Here is a 22414-nt window from a genome sequence, read left to right as displayed (position 1 = left end):
CAAAGGAATTTAAAAGTGACATGCTGCAGTCCCAGAAAGAAGCCGGGGACCAGGCTTCCTTTTGATATGTGAACTTTTCCAACTCACAGCAGCCAGCACTCCGATTTTTCGGGGATCTTGCTTCTTCCTCTGGTCCCGGCCCTCCAAAATGGGAGAAGTAGCCCCTCACCACCTGCTCTTGCCTCTGACAGGACGATGAGATCAACCAGCAGAGCCAGCTCATCGAGAAGTTGAAGCAGCAGATGCTGGACCAGGAGGATGGTAACAGCCCCGGGTAGACCTCAGATGATGCTTTGCTTGTCTTCATCCCTGCCAATCAAAGCAGGCTTCTTTAACCCAGTGGGGGAGGGGCTGAGGAGGTTGGCAGAGTGTGGGCGTAGCATGCCTGAAGCCCTGGGGTTGATCCCCAGCACAGCGTAAACCAGATGTGGTAGCACATTTGTGTAATCTGGTGCACGCCTATAATCAGGATTGAAGTTCAGATGTCATTCTTGGCTACAAAGACTTGGATATATGAAACTTTATTCAAGAAAAAAAAGTGCATGGAAGAATGGGCATGCTACTTACTGGCTAGTGACCCATGAAAACCTTTGCAATCTGGAAACTTCACTTAAGAGGTTGAGTCAGGAAGATCAGAGTTCAAGGCTAACCTGGGCATGATAGTGCATGCCTTTGATCCCAGCACTTGGGAGACAGAGGCAGGTGGATCTCTGAGTTTGAGGCCAACCTGGTCTACAGAGTGAGTTTCAGGATAGCCAGAGCTATACAGAGAAACTCTGTCTCAAAAACAAATAAACTAAAAAGAGTTACAGCCTATTTGTAGCTACACAGTGACCGACCAGGTTGTTCTTAAAGTCCCGGATGATTTTACGTTCTAGTTAGTGAAGCCTGATGCTCACGTCCCCTTGACTTGTACTTCAGGCAAGTGCCAGAGGGGGGTGTTGGAGCTTAGCTGGCACAGACCTAGTGACCCAAGAGGCGGAGGTGAGGTCTCACGTGCCCTGCCTCTTCCTAGCTGCTGGTGTCTACGCGGGGAGACAATGAGAAGGTCCAGCGGGAGCTAAGCCACCTGCAGTCCGAGAACGACGCTGCCAAGGATGAGGTGAAGGAAGTCCTTCAGGCTCTGGAGGAGCTGGCCGTCAACTATGACCAGAAGTCCCAGGAGGTGGAGGAGAAGAGCCAGCAGAACCAGCTGCTGGTGGATGAGTTGTCCCAGAAGGTGGTGAGTGCCTGGCGAGTGGCCCGAGGGTGCCCTAACCTCGGGACACCTCCGCTTCCTGCCGCGGCTGCACTGCTGTTCAGTGTGTCGAGACGCCCTCCCCTGCTCTGCCCCTGCCATGCGCCCCTTCTCTCTTCCAGAGGCTTCTGCAGGGTCTGTATTCTCTCCATAGAAGCCCCCAGAGTCTTACATGATATGAGAGGCTCTGCTCAAGCTGGGAAGGGGAGCAGGAGGCAATGGTAATGACCTTAGGGGCTGTCTCTAGGCCACCATGCTGTCCCTGGAGTCTGAGCTACAGCGGCTCCAGGAGGTCAGTGGACACCAGCGGAAACGGATCGCTGAGGTACTGAATGGGCTGATGAAGGACCTGAGTGAGTTCAGTGTCATCGTGGGCAACGGTGAGATTAAGCTGGTAAGTGGGGAGAGACAGCGGTGGTGTTCAGGGCACTCTTGCTCTGGGCACTGGAGAGGGAGGCGTGGTGGGACAGTCCGTCCTTTTGGGGGTACTGAGAAAGGCAGGCCAAAGAGCCAGGAAACATCCCCTACAAGAGCCAGATGTGCTATCCCACATCTGTAATCCCAGAATTGGAAGATCGAGGCAGGGAAAACAAGAGTTCTAGGCCAGCCTGGGCAAGCAAGATCAGTTTTGTTTTGTTTTGTTTTTAAGTTAACAAAAAAAGAGGGGGGACCGTGCCTCAGATTAGACACAGAAAGACAGAGATTTGTAGGAACAACTGAGGGGACACATTCTAAAGGGTTCACATACAGACCACACACACACACACACACACACACACACACACACACACACACACAGAGAGAGAGAGAGAGAGAGAGAGAGAGAGAGAGAGAGAGAGAGAGATTAATTCCTGTGGCAAGATCTAGAGGTGACACAGGGTAGGAATGATATCTGTGCATAAGAAAATGACCTATTGGAGGCTGAGTGGTGGTGGAGCACACCTTTAATCCCGGCACTCAGGAGACAGAGGCAGGCAGATCTCTGAGTTTGAGATCAGCTTGGTCTACAGAGTGAGTTCCAGGACAGCCAGGGCTACACAGAGAAATCCTGTCTTGAAAAACAGTCAAAACCCAACGCAAAACAAAAAGAAGAAGAGGAGGAGGAGGAGGAGGAGGAGGAGGAGGAGGAGGAGGAGGAGGAGGAGGAAGAAGAAGAAGAAGAAGAAGAAGAAGAAGAAGAAGAAGAAGAAGAAGAAGACAACAACGACCTATATTGGGGTTACCAGGCAGAGCTAGTCTATCTACAAAAGGAACTCCAGCGGGGGGAGTAGGGTGTGCAGCTGTAACCCCAGTCCTCAGGAGGCTGAGACAGAAAATGCACTTAAACCCAGGGGTTTGGGACTAGCACAGGCAATGTAGCAAACAAAAGAAGACCCGTTGATTTTTTTTTTTTTTTTTTTTTTTTTTTTTTTTTTTTTTTTTTGGTTTTTCGAGACAGGGTTTCTCTGTGTAGCTTTGCGCCTTTCCTGGAACTCACTTGGTAGCCCAGGCTGGCCTCGAACTCACAGAGATCCGCCTGGCTCTGCCTCCCGAGTGCTGGGATTAAAGGCGTGCGCCACCACTGCCCGGCGACCCGTTGATTTTTAAGGGGAAGGCTATCAGAATCCAGTATCTGAATGTCAGCAGAGGCTTTGAAGTGAAATGTTAGTTGATTGGAGCATGTCTTGTTAGGGCTACAATTGCTGTGATGAAATACCAGGACCAAAAGCAACTGGGGAGGACGGGGTCTATTCTGCTGACATAGTCCAAGTCACAGTCCGCTGAGGGAAGTCAGGGCAGGAACCTGGAGGCGGGAGCTGATGCAGAGGCCATGGAGGAGTGCTGCTTACTGGCTTGTTCAGCCTGCTTTCTTATAGAACCCAGGACCACCGGCCCAGAGATGGCCCCTCCCGCAATGGCTGGGCCCCCTTCCATCAATCACTAATTAAGGAAATGCCTACAGCCGGATCTTACGGAGGCGTTTTCTCAAAGTTCCCTCCTCTCAGATGATCTAGTTTGTGTTAAGTTGACAGAAAAGTAACCAGTACAAGTTTCCAAAAGGTGCTCAGGAATTTCTGGCTTCCTTGAGTACCTTCGAAGGGGTGTGATTCAGGTGGAGGGTGAAGGATGTAGGTACATGTTGTCTGCCTCAGAGAAGCATCTCTCCCTTCTCCGCCCACCCTCAGCCAGTGGAGATCAGCGGGGCCATCGAAGAGGAGTTCACTGTGGCCCGACTCTACATCAGCAAAATCAAATCGGAGGTCAAGTCTGTGGTTAAGCGGTGCCGGCAGCTGGAGAACCTCCAGGTGGAGTGTCATCGCAAGATGGAGGTGACTGGGAGGGAGCTGTCGTCCTGCCAACTGCTCATCTCACAGGTGGGTGTCTGAGGAGGAGAGCCCAAGTGTGAGAAAGGCTAGTCTGTGGATATAGAAGATCTCCTGGCTGGGTGGTGGCGGCGCAAGCCGGGTGGATCTCTGTGAGTTCAAGGCCAGCCTGGTCGACAGAGCGAGTTCCAGGACAGACAGAGCTACATGGAGAAACGCTGTCTAGGAAAACCAAACACCCACCCTGATGTCAGTGTCTTGGGTCAATGGAGATCAAGGGCTGAAGAACCAGGGTGATAGCGGGGAGGATCCAGGCCAAAGATGTGAAGCTCAGGGGGTACTGTCCTCGGACCCGATTGTCTGAAGGAAGAGCCTCCATAGCAATGGCCTCTGGCCTTGTGTCCTCATGGAAAGTGTAGCAGGAGGGAATGGCATGGGAGGGAGCTGCAGTTTACAGTGCTAGATCCCTGGTACCTTGTCTGCTTTATGCCATGGGCCTTCCCTTACCAGCATGAGGCCAAGATCCGTTCGCTCACGGAATACATGCAGAGTGTGGAGCTGAAGAAGAGACATCTGGAAGAGTCCTATGACTCCCTGAGTGATGAACTGGCCAAGCTTCAGGCGCAGGGTGAGACTTCCTTAGGTCTATCCCAGCCATCCTTGGATCTGAGGTCCCAGACGGGCCTGGAAAGGAGAGTCACCTGATAGCGTTTTGCTTGACATTGGCTTGAGTCCCGAGGGTCAGCTCATAGGCTACTTAACACATAGCCTGGCTTTTGCACGTAGCTCATTTTTCACGAACCATAGACCCTCTGTTGTTCTCCAACCCTGATGAATCACGTGGGACTGTCCCGACCCAAAACATCCCCAGGCACCCATCCCCTGTGGCCTGGAGCTCTGGGATCATGGACGCTGTCTTCCTCTCTTTCGCTTAGAAACTGTGCATGAAGTGGCCCTGAAAGACAAGGAGCCAGACACGCAGGATGCAGAGGAAGTGAAGGTGAATTGGGAAGCTGTGTGGTGTGCTTGGCAGGGCGGGGCTGGACTGGCTGTCGGCCTGGGAACTGGCTCTGAGCATAGGGTTGGGTTGTTTGCAGAAGGCCCTGGAGCTGCAGATGGAGAATCACCGTGAGGCCCATCACCGGCAGCTGGCCCGACTCCGGGATGAGATCAATGAGAAGCAGAGGACCATCGATGAGCTTAAAGAGTAAGCGTCCTAGAGGGCGGTGTCACCTCCGGCCTTGAATCTCACAAGGTGGCCACTCCAGTGATCCTTCTGGATCTTTAATGTCCAAGGTCATTTCCTCAACAAGGACGCATGTTGAAGCCCAACTTCAGGAGGCACGGGAAGGTCTGGAGAGACGGCTCAGTGGTTGAGAGCACTGGCTGCTCTTCCAGAGGACCTGGGTTTGATTCCCAGCACCCACATGGTGTCCACAACAGCCATGTGTAACTCCAGTCCCGGGGGATCCAACACCCTCTTCTGGCCTCCTCAGGCACCAGGCACACATGTAGCGCAAAGACATACAGGCAGACAAAACACCCATGCACATAAAAAATAAATAAAAATTTTAAAAAAATGGAAAAAAAAGACACAAGAAGTTAGAATTAGTCCTGTCCTTGGGGCTTTTATAATTGGAGTACTCAGGGTCCCATGCTCTCATGAAGAAGGGAGTAGGGTTTATCCCTGATACCTGAGGGCAGATGCATCAGGTCTCACCGGAACACCCTCTTCAGAGAGGGCTCCTACGTGAGGGGCGGGGCTGCCTCTTCTCCGTTCACCTCTCTGATGTCCCCCCTCTCCTCCCCAGCCTGAACCAGAAGCTGCAGCTGGAGCTGGAGAAGCTTCAGGCTGATTATGAGAGGTTGAAGAACGAGGAGCATGAGAAGAGCGCCAAACTCCAGGAGCTGACGTGAGTGACGCAGGCTCAGAACCGGGATGCAGGTCGCGGTGACCTCTGGGAGAGTCACGGGAAGCAGGCTTGAAGGGGTGGGGGGAACAAGGAAAGGAGACCAGCGGAAATGACTGCCGGGCTGGGCATGGTGGCGCACGCCTTTAATCCCAGCACTCCGGAGGCAGAGGCAGGGGGATCTCTCTGAGTTCGAGGCCAGCCTGGTCTACAGAGCGAGTTCCAGGACAGCCAGAGCTGTCCAGAACGAAAATCAGATTTTGAAGCCGTGTAGATGGTATGGTTTCAAGAAGCTTTGTATGTGGCTGTGCATAAAAAAGAGTTGGCAAGGATGGCCACCTGTAAATAATAGAATCGTGGCCTTTCATAAGATTTCCTAAGCTCGCTTTTAAGGATTCCTTTCTGATTACTGCATTGCAATATCAGGAGTAATTTGTATAATACACACTGGTAAAGTAGAGATAAAGGAATGGTAGGGGAGGAGCATCCTGAGGGGTCTGTCTTTCTTGCCCGTCTCTCCCCTTATTTCTCTTGCTGCAGATTTCTGTACGAGCGACATGAGCAGTCCAAGCAGGACCTCAAAGGGCTGGAGGAGACAGTTGTGAGTGGTTTCCTCCTGTGCCACATTAGCAGAGTAGGGGACGGTTCCCCACCCTCCTCAGTTCTTCCTAGTCTGTTTCTCCTGCCCTCTTACTGTACGTCTGTGGCTTAGTCGGGGTGCTCCTGTTTATCGGGGATGCCAGACCCACTTGACTATGTAGACTGAAGGTTTTGATGACTGTGGAGGGGGAGGGCAGACCCGGTATCCAGCCGTCCCCAATTCTGAGTGATTCTTTGCAGGCCCGGGAACTCCAGACCCTCCACAACCTTCGCAAGCTGTTCGTTCAAGACGTCACGACTCGAGTCAAGAAAGTGAGTGCCGTCCTCTAGTCTTGCCAACACCCCTCTCCTTCTCAGGGTTCTCCAGCCTGTTGTCCCCGTGGGGTTGGCTTGGTCTCGGGACAACCATGTCTTTCTTCCCTTCCATCTAATCAGAGTGCAGAAATGGAGCCCGAGGACAGTGGGGGGATTCACTCCCAGAAGCAGAAGATCTCCTTTCTTGAGAACAACCTGGAGCAGCTTACTAAAGTTCACAAACAGGTGCGCGTCCGGGAGGGGGCGGAGAGAACCCGAGGCTAGGCTCCTGCAGTACCCAAATCCCGAAAGGGCCCTCGGATTTGGGGAGAGCTAGTTGCATGCGGCCCTTAGCTTTCTCTAATTCTAATTAATTTCACTAATTCCCTTCGTGGTACCTCATCTGGATCCACGTGCACACTGATCTTTGCTCTGTACCTGTTCTCCCTTCTTAAAAGGAGCCTATCTTTGCTTAAAGTGGAAGTCTCCAGCCCTGCCTCAGAGGAAGAGGTTGAAATGTATGGGAGTTGTGGAGACACTGGAGCTGTGACCACAGAGGAGGGCTGTGAGGTCACTCAGTGGCAGAGCTGACCTAGCTCGCCTGCACAAGGCCCTGGGGGGCAATCTCTAGCAATCTCTAGCACTACAGTGGGGTTGGGTATAATAGAACCAGACTTCAGATGGGATATTAAAAAAAACAAGGGAAGTGGGCTTTTTCTTAGCAAAAAAATCTCCACTTGCCTACCTGGGGCAGGTGTGCGGGACATTAAATGATGTTCTTCCCATGAACCACCCGGGCTCTAGTGGGGACCCGTCAGAACCCCTGCATTGAGTTGCTGCCTCTCCGTCCCCTCTTGCCGCTGCTGCGCCGTAGGTGGAAGACTGGGTTTCAAAGGTATGGGCTGGGTGGGTGAGAGGGCAGCCCAGAGGACTGAGGACAGGAAATGTTTGGTGTGTCCGCCGCAGAAATGTCCTCATCCATGCCAGGGAGCCAACACGCTCCAAAGTCTGGCTCTTCAGTGGATTCCTAAAATAAGCCCCTCCCACTCAAGTGTGCCTTTGGATTCCCATCTAGACTCATTCTCCCTGACTCATTCTCCCTGGCCGAGCTCACCTTTTCCTCCCAGCCTGATGCCCGTGGTGCCATAAAGACTCAGTGTGCATCCTTCTGAAAACTTACCAAACCTGACTTGGTCATAGCCTGCTGGGTTTGTGTCCTTTGGGTCTGCTGAGGGCTTAACTATTATCTTTCCTTCCTTCTCTGACTATGAAATGGTATAACATCTTCACCAAAAAGTTAAGTGACAGCTAGGAAATAAAAAAATTAAAAAAAAAAAAAGGCAGGCGGGGTGGGGGTGGGGGTGGGGGTGGGGTAGCCTAGTTGAGCGTACTTGTAGTAGAGTTTACACAAAGCCCAACCCCAGGACATATCAAACTAGGGCCAGGCATGGCGGCACATGCCTGTGATCCCAGCACTTGAGAAGCTAGAGAGTTAGAGGGCAGCCAAGGCTAGACAGTGAGTTCTGGGCCAGCCTGGGCTACATAGTACGGCACTGTCTTTTCATCCTTCCTTCCTCCCTCCCTCCCTTTCTACTTGCCCCCTTTTCCCTTCCCCAAAGCCTGTGCTTTCGCTCTAAGTCCCATACCCCAAAGATTGCTCCCCTGAAGGACAGACCGGATAAGCATGATGTCCTACCCAGCAGACAAAAGTCTGTGAAGGAAACAGGGTTGTTGAAAACTCAGTATTGCCCCAGTTAACCTAAGCCAGCAGTACAGCGAGATCTGATGATCCCTAAATGTCTGAAGCGGAACAGAGGCTCCAGCTCTGTCCCGCCCCCCCCCCCCGCCCCCCCCACTGTGTTCTTGCCTGTGCTGATCAGCCTGGCCGCCCCCCTCCCTCCTGGCCCCCAAGACCTTGCACCTTAGCAGTCTCAAGTGCCCCAGTCCTTGTGTGGACCCTGCAAAAAGATCCGTGGGCCTTTCCTGGCTGCGGAGTGGTTGCTATCACACTCTAGTTTAATTTAAGCGGGGCTGGGGAGGATGGCCCTGGGAGGTCCTTGGACGTGAAGAAGGTAATGAGCACAAATGTTTGTCCGATCCGATCGCAAACATTTTCTTTCCTTCCTGGGAGGCTCCGTGTGTGGCGCTGAGGGGGTCCCGGGTTCCAGCTTCTGCTTTGCACCGCGCGGCACACACACACACCGCGCTTCTCAGCCATGCCCACCCTCTGACCGTCATGCGCCCTGCTTGCATGCTCACACAGCCGTCTCATCCCCGCTGGGGCCTGGAGCTGTTGGTCTGGCTGTGGCAGGCTGTGACTACAGTGGTGGGAGTATCCAGGCGGATGGAACCTGAGACAGGGCTGGCTGTAGAGGAGGTTTTCGCGGCTTAGGAAATGATGGGGGGAGCCGGAAAGAACTGGATAGAACTGCACATTACCTAGAAGGGAAGGGGAGGTCTCTCACGGAAATGCCATGATCCTAATTTCCCTTTATTCTCTTTCTTTACTCCCAACCCCCCCACCCCCGCCCCCCCCGCGCCCCCCGCGGGCTCCCCCCCCCCCACTCCACTGGGTGACTCTATTCTGGGTCCCCGCAGCTGGTACGTGACAATGCAGATCTGCGTTGTGAGCTTCCGAAACTGGAAAAACGACTTAGGGCTACGGCTGAGAGAGTTAAGGCCCTGGAGGGTGCACTGAAGGAGGCCAAGGAGGGCGCCATGAAGGACAAGCGCCGGTACCAGCAGGAGGTGGACCGGATCAAGGAGGCCGTGCGGTACAAGAGCTCCGGCAAGCGGGGCCATTCTGCCCAGATTGGTGAGTGGATGGATGTCCGTCGGTGATAACCTGCACCAAATCCAGCCAGGTCCTCGGTGCCAGACAGCTCGAGGCTTGCTTCTGGCCCTAGTCCTCCCACCGAAGGATGATGAGGTCATTTTGCAGGGGGTGGGTGAGGGGGTGGGGGGGGGGGCCTTAGGGACCAGGGGAAACTCAGGGTGACCAATAGTTTTCTCACAGCTATTTCTTCTCTTTCATAGCTAAGCCTGTGAGGCCTGGCCACTACCCGGCCTCCTCACCCACCAACCCCTACGGCACCCGGAGCCCCGAGTGTATCAGTTACACCAACAACCTCTTCCAGAACTACCAGAACCTGCACCTGCAGGCTGCACCTAGCTCCACCTCAGATATGTAGTGAGTGACCATGGGTGTGGCTGGAGTTCCGGCCCGAGGCCGTCTGGGCCCTAGAAGGCATAGGGTGGTGTCAGCTCTTGGCTTATTTAATTTTTCTTTCCTAAGTCGCGTGGCCTCTAACCCTTTCCTTGGCTTTCTGCATGTGATTAGGAGACGGGTGCCCTCTTCCCTGTCTCCGAGGTTCCCGGTTCCTTTCCCAGGGATGGACGGGATGAGGGGCTGGGAGGAGTGTGGGCATGGCGGTCCTCAGAACGGTTAGAACAGAGGCTGCGTCTCTATTCTGTTCCCCTCAGCTTTGCTAACTCCTGTGCCAGCAATGGAGCCACACCTGGCGGCCCCTTAGCTTCCTACCAGAAGGCCAACATGGACAATGGTGAGTGACAAAGATCAGGGTCCCCGGGGCAAACTGAGAGGGCTTTATGGCAGACACTAACAGAACCTTTCTCCATGCCAGGGCGTCAAATGAAAGGATAATGTCAGGGGTGGCGCTCACTGGCAGAGCACTTAGTGTTGTTGCTGCCCTGCGTCCTACCCCTGGTTCGGGGTAGGGAAGGTGGGGGAGGGCAAGGGTACATCCACAGGGGCCCACTGACTGAGCCTTAGCCTGATGTAGATGTCCAGCCTAAACCAGGCTGTCCTGGAATCCCTCAGTAGACCAGGCTGTCCTGGAACTCAGAGATCCACCTGCCTCTGCCTCTGAACGCTGGGGTTAAAGGTGTGCGTCACCACCACCTCCGGCCCCGCTGGCACAGCTTTGGGTAGCTGAGGATAGAGCGCCCGGGTTCACCCATGTCTTAGAGGCGTTAGGATGGGAAGGGTTTGTGACGTCTGCTCCTCACACCAGCCTTTTCTGACCGAGTGCTCTCAATGGTGGTCTCTTTAGGAAACGTCACAGACATCAACGACAACAGGTACCCAGACACCACTGACCCGGGGTTCTCTTGGTGGGGCCGGAAGAAGTGACCGACTTTTCTCCACTTGGACTAACTGGAGCCTTGTGGGGAGGGAGGAGCCAATGAGGCTCACCGTGGTCACTTCATGTCACGTCATGTTCCCCTCCCCCGCACCCCTCCCCTCCCCCCTCTAAGCCCCTCCCCATTCCAGTCATGATACCTGGGGGAGAATGCCATGGGTATTTGATAGTTTCTCTCCTACTTTGGGGGACTTTCTGACCTTGGGCAAGGCTGTAGTTTTCAGAGAAGCATGCATCTTCCCTGCCCTGCCCTTTCTTATCTCACGGGCATGCTATCAGAGCAGTGTCAGGCATGGAGCTGACTGTCCTATGTCTCTTCCTCCAGGAGTGACCTGCCATGCGGCTATGAGGCTGAGGACCAGGCCAAGCTTTTCCCCCTCCACCAAGAGACAGCAGCCAGCTAACTCCCATGCCTGGCGACGTATCTGCACTTTCAGGTAGCTGCAGGCAACTTCCGTCTCTGGCCCTGGCCTCTTCTCCTGTTTCTTTTCTCTTTATCTTATTGTGAGTGTGTGTGTGTGTGTGTGTGTGTGTGTGTGTGTGTGTGTGTGTGTGAGAGAGAGAGAGAGAGAGAGAGAGAGAGAGAGAGAGAGAGAGATGCGTGTATACACACATGCACAGGCGAGAGGTTAGTGTGTGTGTCTTCACATCACACTGCACCTTATTTTTGAGACAAGGTCTCTCTCTGAAACTGGAACTTGGTGTTTTGGCTGGCTGGCTGCCCACCCCGCTGTCTGCCTGTTTCTGTCCCCCAGTGCTGGGGTAACAGACAGACTGGCTGTTATGTGTGTGCTGGGGATCTGAACATAGTCTTCATGCCTGTGCAGAAACACTTTATGACTGAGCCATCTCCCCAGCCCCACTATCCCTTTCTTTTTTTTCTTTTTTTTTTTTTTTTTGGTTTTTCGAGACAGGGTTTCTCCATGTAGCTTTGTACCTGTTCTGGAACTCACTCTGTAGACCAGGCTGGCCTCGAACTCACAGAGATCCGCCTGGCTCTGCCTCCCGAGTGCTGGGATTAAAGGCGTGCACCACCACCGCCCGGCCCCCCTTTATTTTTTTTTTCTTAAACCATCTCAAAACCTTTCAGCTCCTGCTTAGCTGGGTAAGGTGGCACATGCCTATAATCCCAGCACTCAGACAGAGGCAGGAGGATCATGAGTTCAAAGGAATCCTGGGTTAGTGAGACCTTGTATCAGAAACAAACAAAAACATTTACTAAGAACCCCAAATCACACATCACTCATGCTCTCCCTATGGAGGCTCTCCAGCCCTGAGCTCCCATGCACCCTGACGCTGGGGCCTTTGGGGCAGGCGGTAACTACAGTACTGATTCCCACCGCTAGGGGTCACTGTCACACAAACGGCCACGGCCCACAGGTCACAGACCTTAGGTACCAGGAGAGCCAGGGAGAACATCCCATCCCGCCTCTACTGCCCCTGTAAAATGATCATAGATACGTGGAGATGTTTTGAGCCAAGATGCCTCATGTAGAGGTGATGATCTCTGCCTTACTCTCGTGCACTGTTCCTAGATCTGCATACGCTACCAAAGATGACGCTGTCTGACCCTTGGTCCCTCTAGCTAGTGACAACAGTCCTCTCTGTACCATGCACCGGAAATGAAAACAGGCTGCCTCCCATCTCCAACCCCTCCAGCTTCCACACCTCCCTCTTGCCAAGTCCTTTGCAGCAGCAGGAGACACCTCCCCCCCTCCCAGCATTCCCCCCCCTTGTTCCTGGTGTCACCAGGCTTCAGGCTTCTTGTCATGGTTGCTTTAGACCCCAGATGGACAGTGGCACCTATTTGGTTGTCCACATTAGATCCTTGGCTGACTGGGATCAAGAGAAAATAGCCAGTCTCTCGCTGGGCCGCACTAGGCCGAGCCCCGCCCAGGCTTTTCCGGGAGAGTGGTCCAGGCAGAGAGGCATGAGAAAGAGAGAACTGGAAAGGGGGAACAGGATGATGGGAGGATGTGGGGTGGAGAAGCAGGGGTTGGGCTGGCTGGGAGTTGAGGGGTGGGGTAGGCCTGTCGGTGTTCAGGGAACAGAACTGTAAGCCAAAGTGTGTGCCTGTGCCGTCTGTTCCTGCACAGAGCCTGGGCTCCGGCTGGCTCCTCACGCCTTCTCTCTCTTTCTTCCCCAGTTTCTAAGAGGGACTGAGGCCTCTTCTCTCAGCATGCTGCAAACCCTGTGGTCTCTGACACTAGCTCCCTCTCCAGCCCGTGGTGTTGGACTGTCGATGTCCTCCTCCTACTTCATATCTTTGTACTCTGTATCTATACACGAGAAGCTGCTGCCGTGTCTCCCTCTCTCTGTTGTCCTCTCTGAGTACCTGGTGATGTAGTTAGCGGTGTTTATGCATAGCCTCCCCTCCCCGTTCGGTGTTAGGGAGGAGGGGAATGTCTTCTTCTTTCTTCCATATACTCGTTTCTTACACCGAGTGATGTTAATCGCCGAGTAGAGGTCACAAGATGATAAAGGAAAGATAGGAGCTAGGAGGCTGTGATCCTTCTTGCTCACAAACACACACGCACACGCACACACACACACACACACAGTGTACATACAAAGCCTTAAGCAGAAGAATGTCTTAGCATCTACGAAAAGAGAGAAACAGAACCCCCCTCTTTACACAGAGCACAGAGGAGGACCCACCGGAAGGGTTGGTAGATTATCCCCGCCCCCATACGCCCTCCACCTGAGTCAGGAGATTTCGGGGAGCTTACTTCTGTCCTATGGAGTCTGCCTTTTGCTCCCTCCCCCCACCCAGTCTGAGGCATGGATGGTTCAAGGGACTATTTCCCTTTCTGCCCAGAGCCTCTTTTGATACTGTCTACTTTAGATATCACAACCAGAACTTAGAGTTGATATAAAAATATTCTGAAAAGTCAAGGAGGCAGACCTCTGAGAAACGGATGCTCATCTGTCTGTGCCAGATAGTTATAGGCAGGCGGAGTTAGAACGGTGGGTCCCCTGGGGCTGGGGGGTGCCATGTGACTTTCTATCACAGTGCCCTCAGTTGAAGCTCTGAGCTCACTCTTTCTCCCTTCTGGGCTACCCGCGTTTCCCACCTCTGATTCTGGCCTGGGGTCTTCCAATTCATTTATTGGCATAATTGCTGTTTCTAGATGCCTCTGGCTGGAGTCTGGCTTCTTCCCGTACAGACTTCCCTCTATGATCTCCGTCTAGTACCAAGTGCACTTTAAAGACAGAGCAGGAGGTCCAGCGCAGTGGCAGCAGGACAGCTTCCCCAGTACACGAAAAAGCCCTGGTTTGATCCCCGGCACCTCAAAAGCAAAAGCTGGGTACGGTGGCTCACATTTGTGAACGCTGCTCTCAGGAAGCTGAGGTAGGAAAATGGCTAAATTTGAGGCTAGCCTGGACTCCAGTCAGTGTCAGGATAGCTTCAGGTATGGTGAGAAACCCTGTCTCAAAACAAAACAAAGAAAAAAAGACAGGGACCGGTCAGATTCTTTTCAGCGCTGATGGAGGCAGAGGGCTTGAACCTAGTACCCCTTCCCACAGCCATTCTCAGCCCAGGTCCCCTCCTCTCCAGCCGTCAAGGGGACATGGTTTGAGTTCAGATGGCCCTTTCCTCCCACCTGCTAAGGTGATTTTCCCAGATAACTGCAGGAATGAGGGTCACTACCCAGACGAGGCCAAGAAATACAGCCGAGCATCCAGATGCCCGGCTTACCCCGGGGCGGGAGAGCAGACTTTGACAGCAGAAGCAGGGCAGACCATCTTCCGACTTCTAGGACTAGAAGGAAACCGGGGTGGGTGACAGCGTAAACACGGCCGGAGCGGCTGTGACGCACGCCTTCAGGGGAAAGCTTCTGCTTTTTACCTGTGAAGGATTGATAGAGACGCGCACAGAATCAGAGCGGTGTGCGAGAAAGCCCAAGCGGCAGTTCTCAAACACTTTCGAAAATAAATCTTATGTAGGAAGACATAAAAAGTAACACAGGGTTTGATGGTGGCTCAGTGGCGTGTGCTTGCCTGTGACGCTTAGTGTGACAAGGGCTAAGGGTCTCATGTGTCTCTGGAGCTTCAAAAAACAAGAAACAACCAAAATGGTCAAGTAATTCAGGCCTGGGAAGTTTTGTTGTTGTTGTTGGTTTTGTTTTTCGAGACAGGGTTTCTCCGTGTAGTTTTGGTGCCTGTTCTGGATCTCGCTCTGTAGACCAGGCTGGCCTCGAACTCACAGAGATCTGCCTGGCTCTGCCTTCCAAGTGCTGGGATTAAAGGCGTGCCCCACCACCCCCAGGTCCTGGGAAGTTTATATCATCTTTCTCTTCATGCTTTTTTTTTCCCCCCAGTGGAAAATGCTTAACTAGTTGAAGGGCTCTGAATCAGTCCTAAGAGTCTGAACATCACTTATTTGCAAGAGGGGTCCAATGTGGTTCCCCTACCCTAAACCCCAATTCAAAAGAAAGAACAGGCAGGCCACGTGAGTCACCGCCTCAGAGCCGGTGGGCGAAGGAGGAAGACAGCATCCCGTCTGTGGCTTCATGCCAGCCGGACACCTGAGAACCTGAGGGAGTGTTTGTCCTTCTGCCGCGGGACAATGCTTTCCAAATACAAGGAATGTGAAGGTACCCTCAGGGCAGACGAAGGGAGGGCGACATCCTTCTCTGTCTTCAGCAAGATGTAAGGGAAAATGCCGCTTGCTTATGTCAGCAAGAAACACCCACTTCACCAGAAGCTTCTCACTACACTCTCCCTCCTTCCATTCACTACATCCCTCTCAGAGAGCCAGGTCACCAGGAGGGCCGCCTGGCCCGCCCACTCACATCTGCCAAAATGTTGCATGCCAGCGAGGAAGACAGACCAAACTGCACAAATCCCAGTGTGTATTTACTTGGTGGACACAGATACCTTTAAAATAAAATAAATCCAATGATGACTGTGTTGTTGCTTTTATTTATTTATTTTTTCAAAAGGGTTTTTGTTTGTATAGCTGTTTTGCGAGCACATATGTATGCTCATCACATGCGTGCCTGGTGATGCCTCAAGAGGCTGGCTGGCATAGGGTGTCAAATCCTCAGGAACTGGAGTTGCAGATGGTTGTAAGCTGTGGTATGGGTGCTGAAAAACTGAGCCCTGGTCGTCTAGAAAAGCAGCAAGTGCTCTCCACCACTGAATCATCACACTAACCCTGGGTAGTGGTTTGCATGAGAACAGGCCTTATAACCTCGTATGTTTCAATACTTGTCCCCCAGCTGGTGGAACTGTTTGGGAAGGATTAAGAGGTGTGGCCTTGTTGGAGAAGGTGTGCCACTGGGGGCTGGCTTCAAGGCTTCAAAATGCACAGAATTCCATTAGCTCTCTGACTCAAGCTTGCGGAACTGATGTGATCTCTCAGTTACTGCCCCAGCTCCATGCCTTTCTGCATGCTGCCACATTCCCTGTCCGGACGACGAAGGTCATGGACTCTAGCTCTCTGGAAACATATGCCTCAAATTAAATGTTTCTTTTATAAGTTGCCTTGGTCATGGCCTGTGGTGATATTTTGTTGCACTCTAATAAAATTTGCCTGAGGATCAGAGGACAGAGCCAGCCACTAGATTAGACATAGAGGCCGGGCAATGGTGGCACACACCTTTAATTCCAGCACTTGAGATCTCACACCTTTAACCCCAGTATTTGGGAAGCACACACGCCATTAATCCCAGCACTAGGGAGGTTGAGACAGGAAGAGAAATGGCTGGGCGGACAAGGGCATATAAGGTGTGAGGAGACAGGAACTAGGCCCTTTTGGCTGAGGACTCAGAGGCATTCAGTCTGAGGATTCGTGGAGACAGGATCATCTCTTGTCGGCTGAGGAGTTGGCGAGGTAAGAAGAGGCTGTGGCTTGTCTCCTCTGATCTTTCAGCATTTACCCCGATATCTGGCTCCGGGTTTTTAGTAAGACCATTTAGGAATCCTGAAACAATGGTGTTTTGTTACAGTGATAAGAAAGTAAGACACTCTGGATTTATTGAGACAGGTTCTCCTGTAGCCCAGTGACACCTCAAACTCACTATGTATGTATCAGGATCTGACCTTGAGCTCCTGACCCTCCTCCCAAGTGTTGAAATGACACCTAGGTGCCACCATGCCCAGCTGAAAATCTTTCTCTCCGACCTCCCTCCTCTCAAATTTAGTAGTTAATATAGATATATTACACATATATAGACACGAACACACACACATGAGGTGATATTTTATTTGTGTACCCCAAAAAAACTTATCTGGGGTCAGAGAAGAGAGTCAGCCACCAAATTAGACACAGAGGTCAGGGGTGGTGGCACACACCCTTAATCCTATCACTGGGAGGCAGAGATCAGTCTGGATCTCTGTGAGTTCAAGGCCACCCTGGGAACAGAGCCAGGTGTGGTAGCACACACCTTTAATCCCGGCACTTGAGATCTCATGTCTTGCTTGGGAAGGACACATGCCTTTAATCTCAGGAAGTGATGGCAGGAAGCAGAAACTCATGGCGTGAGGAAACAGGAACTCATGCTCTGGAGGCTGAGGAGTTGGCAAGGTGAGGTTGGCTGTGGCTTGCTCTGTTTCTCTGATCTTTCATCATTCACCCCAATATCTGGCTCCAGTTTTTTTTTATTAATAAGACTCTTCAGCAATTCGTGTTATACATATATATTCACACACATATATACACACATATATATCCTTGCGGATGTTTTCCACATATTTCTAGAATATGTGGACATCCTCCCTACTTGGCAATGCATTCTGGAGATCTTTTCATGTCAATATATATCTACTTAACTTAAAAAAAGTATACAAATATATATCTATAATTTATTCAACCATCCCACTATGGATGTATCTCTAGGTTGTCTATCAACTTTAGCAAAACTGTATCCTGTTCTCTCCCTGTTTTCACCAAGACCATCACAGTCCTTTTTCCATTCTTTCCCCTCCAACCTATCTCTGTCCTTCCCTTGACAACAGCTCGATTCTGTGGGTTCAAGGTCAACTGGCACAGGCATTCTTCCAACTGCCACTCCTATCTCTCTCCTCTCTCAAAACATCTGCACCGGAGGAAACTGTACAGTCAGAATGTTGGGGCCACTGAAGATACTGTGTTTGCGGACTCCCCTGGCCCTCCAGGGCAGCTCCCCCCTCCCCCACCGTGTTCCTGTCTAATTCACCTGCCTGCCTTCCAGAGCACCTGGCTTAGATCCCAAGTCTCCTTGGTCCCCTGCACTCTTCTTCGAGACAGCTCTGCTTCTGATTTAAAGGGAAGATTAAGGGAACCGAGTGCCAAGTCCTCTGTTGCATGACACTCCCTGGGGAGACATGAGCAAGTGTCTGCTCACCCCAAATAGGGAGCCAGTGACAGACCAAAGTAGTTACCACCAATGTCTGATCAGGCAAACCAATGTGCTTATTGGAGTTACAGGAATACAGGTGAGGTCTTACTTACAGGAGCCAAAATGACTCAGAGACAGCCGTGTCACCAAAAACTCACCCTAGCTCATGAATCCTGCAAGCAGCTCCACAGGCTGGAGGGTGTCTCTTCCAGGCAGCTCAGCTTGTCTGAGAATGAGTCCCAGCAGTCCTTATCGCTTATATATGCTTGGGGAGGGAGGGACCTAGTGAATCTGCTCGGTTTGGGGTACTTCCTGAGCCTGTTTCGCCTCCCTTTAGAATGGGCATCCTGTCTTAAGGAGTTTCTTTCCCAGATAGAAGGTTTTACCCTGAGAGGATTGCTTCAGAACACACCCATACACACATCTACATGCTTATATGTGCAGGTGATATGCTGCTATTTCCTCCAAATTCAGACACTATCTTTGAGAGAGGAAGGAAGGTAAGTAATTTATTAGGCTCAGAAAACTGTGAGGAAAGCCTGGCACTCGGGAGGCAGATGCAGGCAGATCTCTGTGCATTCAAGGCCAGCCTAGTCTACAGAGTGAGTTCCAGGACAGCCTGGGCTATGTAGAGAGACCCTGTCTCACAAGAAACAAACAGAAAAGAAAACTGAGGAAAAAAGTACAAAGGAATCTGGGAAAGCTACAAGAGCAGCAAGGTCTCTTCCCAAGGTTGTGTCATCCTCAGAGAATTCCTCTGGGAGAAGAAGCTTCTGGGGCTTGCCTGCAGGGAGCTCCTGAGATGCACCTCTGAGTGTCACTGCTTAGCATCTACCTGTGAGTCACTCCTCACCCATGCTTCAGTAAGCTGCCCTCCGCAAAAACAAAAAACAAAAACAAAACCCAAAAACCACATCATTAGTTCATCAAGCTAGACTTGGGTGGAATCATTTCTTCAGTCTACCTAGAGTGACTAGACATTTGTTCACATCCTGAAAAACCATACAACGTGTGCCCCAAAAGGGACCAGCAGAGCCAAATGTACGCTGAGGAGGAGCAGCTCCATGGTCCCAGTGAGGGGTGGTAAGGCATGTGGCCGAGGATGAGCTGAGGTGGGAGAGTGGTGAGGAGATCCTGAAACGTGTACCTTTCCCCCGGCACAGTTTGGGGTGATGTGCGTCTTGCCTGTCCAGCACTGTGTACTTTCTGTTATCTGTGATAAGAGGCACAGCCAAGGCTGAGGCTTCTGACAATGAGGCATCACTGGGGGAAGGGAGGTCCCAGGGTGGCTGTCTTCCTCCCGGATGAGTGGGGGCCTCTACATGAGTAAAGGGATACCCCCCAAATGGCCGATGTGATGTGTATATTGTAATCCCTGAAGCAGCATGATAGAGCAGAGTCATCGTAAGCGGGCTGCTGTGGCAGTTGCGTGGCCTTTGCTGGGGGTGATAAGCAGTGCAGCTGTGGTTTGTCTGTCTGTCCAGAAAGAAGTTACCATGTAAGGGGGTTAATTATAGTGAGAGAGAGAGAGAGAGAGAGAGAGAGAGAGAGAGAGAGAGAGATGCTGTCCTCTCTCTGCAGAGCTCTGATGTAGCAGAGAAATTGGAAAAAGGGGAGGATGAGATGGAGCATTGGCTTGCCATTTCTTATAGAAGGTGGGCCATACAGGGAAAGTACAGTTTAAATCTGACTGAAGAGCTTTGCCCAGGCCCAAAAAAAAATCTGTCAGGGGAGACCCAGACAGTGAGAAAGGAGAGTGAGGAGCAGGGGTAGAAGATGCCCCCTGATCTGACCCTTAATTCAGAGGAAGGGGAAATCCATGAGTCAGCATGAAGATGGGGTCCTTTATAACATCGCCGTGCAGAAGCTCTGGTAATGAAGGAGGGCTGTGCAGCTGAGTGGCTGGAACTGGTACAGACTTGTCAACAAGAAATGAAAGTGCTGTTCACAGCCTGGCTGGTGAAGCTGCGGGACATCTGGGGAAATGTAATCCGAGAGGCAGTAGTTTATATCTCACACACACACACACACACACACACACACACACACACACACACACAACATTATATATTTATATAATCTACAGCAATAAATATACAATATGTATATACTATACATATTTACTTACTTCGGCTTTTTGAGACAGTCTCGCTGTGTAGCCCTGGGTGTCGTGGGACTCACTTTGTAGACCAGGCTGGAGGTCACAGCGCTTTACCTGCCTCTGCTTCCCGAGGGCTGCGACTGTCGTGACAGAGGGCAGCTCGGTGCATGTGAATGGCTTGCACTAGTGTGCAAACTGGACTTGTAAAGTGCCAAAGCAATTAAAAAAAAAAAAAAAGGAAGAGAGGAAAGGTGGCGCACGCCTTTAATCCCGGCACTCGGGAGGCAGAAGCAAATGGATCTCTGTGAGTTCGAGGCCAGCCTGGGCTACAAAAGAATTTCAGGCCATCTAGGAACTATATGGTGAGACCATACTTCAAAAAAAAGGGTTGGGGAGGGAGACGTGTGAAAGGAAGAACAAGTAGACAAGGGGTGTGTCTTTGTCACTTAGGGAAATGTAGTAAGATTTGTGTGGATCCACAATTCCTGGGGCTGGGGGAGGCCTGATCAGAAGGCCAAGTCAGTACTTGTGAGTCTCTCGTCTAGAAGGATTTAAAGTGCTGAGCAACAGTTTACCAAAGGGATGGAGGAATAACAGATCAGTACAGAAAGAAGTAAAGCTTGTCCTAGAGGTGGCCAGATGCTGTGGGATGGTCTGTATGGCAAATGTGTTGCTCTGATTGGTCAATAAATAAATCACTGATTGGCCATTGGCTAGGCAGGAAGTATAGGCGGGACAAGGAAGAGAATAGAGCTGGGAAGTGGAAGGCTGAGTCAGAGAGACACTGCCAGCTGCCACGATGAGAAACAGCATGTGAAGATGCCGGTAAGCCATGAGCCATGTGGCAAGGTATAGATGAATGGAAATGGATTAATTTAAGCTGTAAGAACAGTTAGCAAGAAGCCTGCCACGGCCATACAGTTTGTAAGCAATATAAGTCTCTGTGTTTACTTGGTCGGGTCTGAGCGGCTGTGGGACTGGCGGGTGAGAGAGATTTGTCCTGACTGTGGGCCAGGCAGGAAAACTCTAGCTACAGCCAGAGACAATTCCTGAGTGTATACGCATACATTTCCCCTCAAATGATGCCTTCTAGGGGTGGAGACTTTGTTTAGCTGGGGGCCCTGTTAGCAGCCAGGAGTGGCTGGTGGAGAAGCTGTGGCCACCTGCGGTCAGAGCTGGGGAGGTAGCTCTGGTAGCAGGCAGCGGTCCTCTGGGATGAGGTCAGATGGCTCATGGGAAAGGACCGTGGACCATGGAGGGCTAGGTGGAGATGTGTCCTCCATCACATGCCACTGTACCCAGCACTCATTTTGATGATATGTTGGGCCTGGCTAACAGTTTAAAAGTGTCCTCTCTAGCCACCTAAGACCAACTGGCACTTCCTTGGGACAGATGGTGGTGGGCTTTCAGAGACCTCACCCTCCTGAGAAAGGTTTTGCTATGTCGTGCTAACCCTGAGTGTAGTGCACATTTGGGAAAGGCACCTAGAAGAGTTAAAACAGCAGTTAAAGAATTTAAAGGAAAGTATCCTGCATGGGTGGTGTCTTCGGGTTACTATGGCTGCGATGAAACACCATGACCAAAAGCAACTGGGGGAGGAAAGGGTTTATTTGGCCTACACATCCTGAATCACAGTCCATTGAGGGAGCAAAGGCAGGAACTCAAACCCGGTCGGAACCTGGAGACAGGAGCTAATGCAGAGGCCATGGAGGGGTGCTGCTTACTGGCTTGCCCAGCCTGCTTTCTTATAGAACCCAGGACCACCAGCCCAGGGATGGCACCACCCACCATGGGCTGGACCCTCCCCCCTCAATATGTAGCTGTAACCTTGTTACATCTTGTTAAATAAGAAACACAGAGCCAATTGCGAAGTTAAAAGCCCAAGAGGTCAGAGCAAAAGCTAAGAGCTAAAAACCTTACCCTTCACTGCCGCTGCTGTCCTCCTCCGCAAGAGAGATACATCCTGTGTGTTTGTCCTTTTTATTGACTTTCTGTTCTGCCTTCTCATTGGCTGTAAACCGAACCACATGACCTCCTCGTCACTGCCTGTCTATACAGACCTCCAGGTCTTCTATGGCTGGTATTGAGATTAAAGGCGTGTGTCTCCATGCTGGCTGTATCCTTGAACACACAGAGATCCGCCTAGCTCTGCCTCCCAAGTGCTGGGATTAAAGGCATACACCACCACCGCCCAGCTTCTGCTATGGCTTGCTATTAGCTCTGACCCCCCAGGCAACTTTATTTATTAACATACAAATAAAATCACATTTCAGTACAAATAAAATATCACCATATCAATCACTAATTAAGAAAATGCCCGACAGCCAGATCTTATGGAGGCGTTTCCCCAGCTGAGGTTCCCTCCTCTCAGATGATTCTAGCTTGTGCCAAATTGACCTAAAACTAGCTGGTACAGGTAGAGAAGGGCATTCCCAGAAGCAGTAAGGTTATTAAATAATCTGCCAGCGCCGGGCAGTGGTG

At 51.5% G+C, this 22414-nt stretch overlaps 1 protein-coding gene and 1 long non-coding RNA gene across 2 annotated transcripts in view; one reads left to right on the top strand and one right to left on the bottom strand.

Moving 5' to 3' along the window:
• Positions 1–15416, top strand: part of Kif5a (kinesin family member 5A) — a 39195-nt gene extending 23779 nt beyond the window's left edge. Inside the window, exons 13-29 of the mRNA XM_052753567.1 lie at positions 192–259; positions 1015–1222; positions 1485–1631; positions 3403–3591; positions 4051–4168; positions 4476–4540; positions 4638–4747; positions 5352–5453; positions 5991–6051; positions 6291–6362; positions 6486–6590; positions 8943–9159; positions 9381–9534; positions 9828–9907; positions 10418–10445; positions 10833–10944; positions 12654–15416. Of these exons, the coding sequence (XP_052609527.1) occupies positions 192–259; positions 1015–1222; positions 1485–1631; positions 3403–3591; positions 4051–4168; positions 4476–4540; positions 4638–4747; positions 5352–5453; positions 5991–6051; positions 6291–6362; positions 6486–6590; positions 8943–9159; positions 9381–9534; positions 9828–9907; positions 10418–10445; positions 10833–10911 (1803 nt within the window). The 3' untranslated portion in view covers positions 10912–10944; positions 12654–15416. The remainder of the gene's footprint in view (positions 1–191; positions 260–1014; positions 1223–1484; positions 1632–3402; positions 3592–4050; positions 4169–4475; positions 4541–4637; positions 4748–5351; positions 5454–5990; positions 6052–6290; positions 6363–6485; positions 6591–8942; positions 9160–9380; positions 9535–9827; positions 9908–10417; positions 10446–10832; positions 10945–12653) is intronic.
• On the bottom strand, positions 14628–20738 carry LOC128119887 (uncharacterized). Its single transcript, XR_008221726.1, has 2 exons — positions 19961–20738; positions 14628–16436 (listed from the first exon to the last, which is right to left on the bottom strand). It is a non-coding gene; the product is annotated as an uncharacterized LOC128119887 (long non-coding RNA).
• Positions 20739–22414: the final 1676 nt, after the last annotated feature.

This window comes from Peromyscus californicus, unplaced genomic scaffold, assembly GCF_007827085.1.
Source record: "Peromyscus californicus insignis strain IS unplaced genomic scaffold, ASM782708v3 Scaffold_24__1_contigs__length_46423439, whole genome shotgun sequence".
Lineage (NCBI taxonomy): Eukaryota > Metazoa > Chordata > Mammalia > Rodentia > Cricetidae > Peromyscus > Peromyscus californicus.
This window is presented reverse-complemented; position numbering and strand designations above follow the sequence as displayed.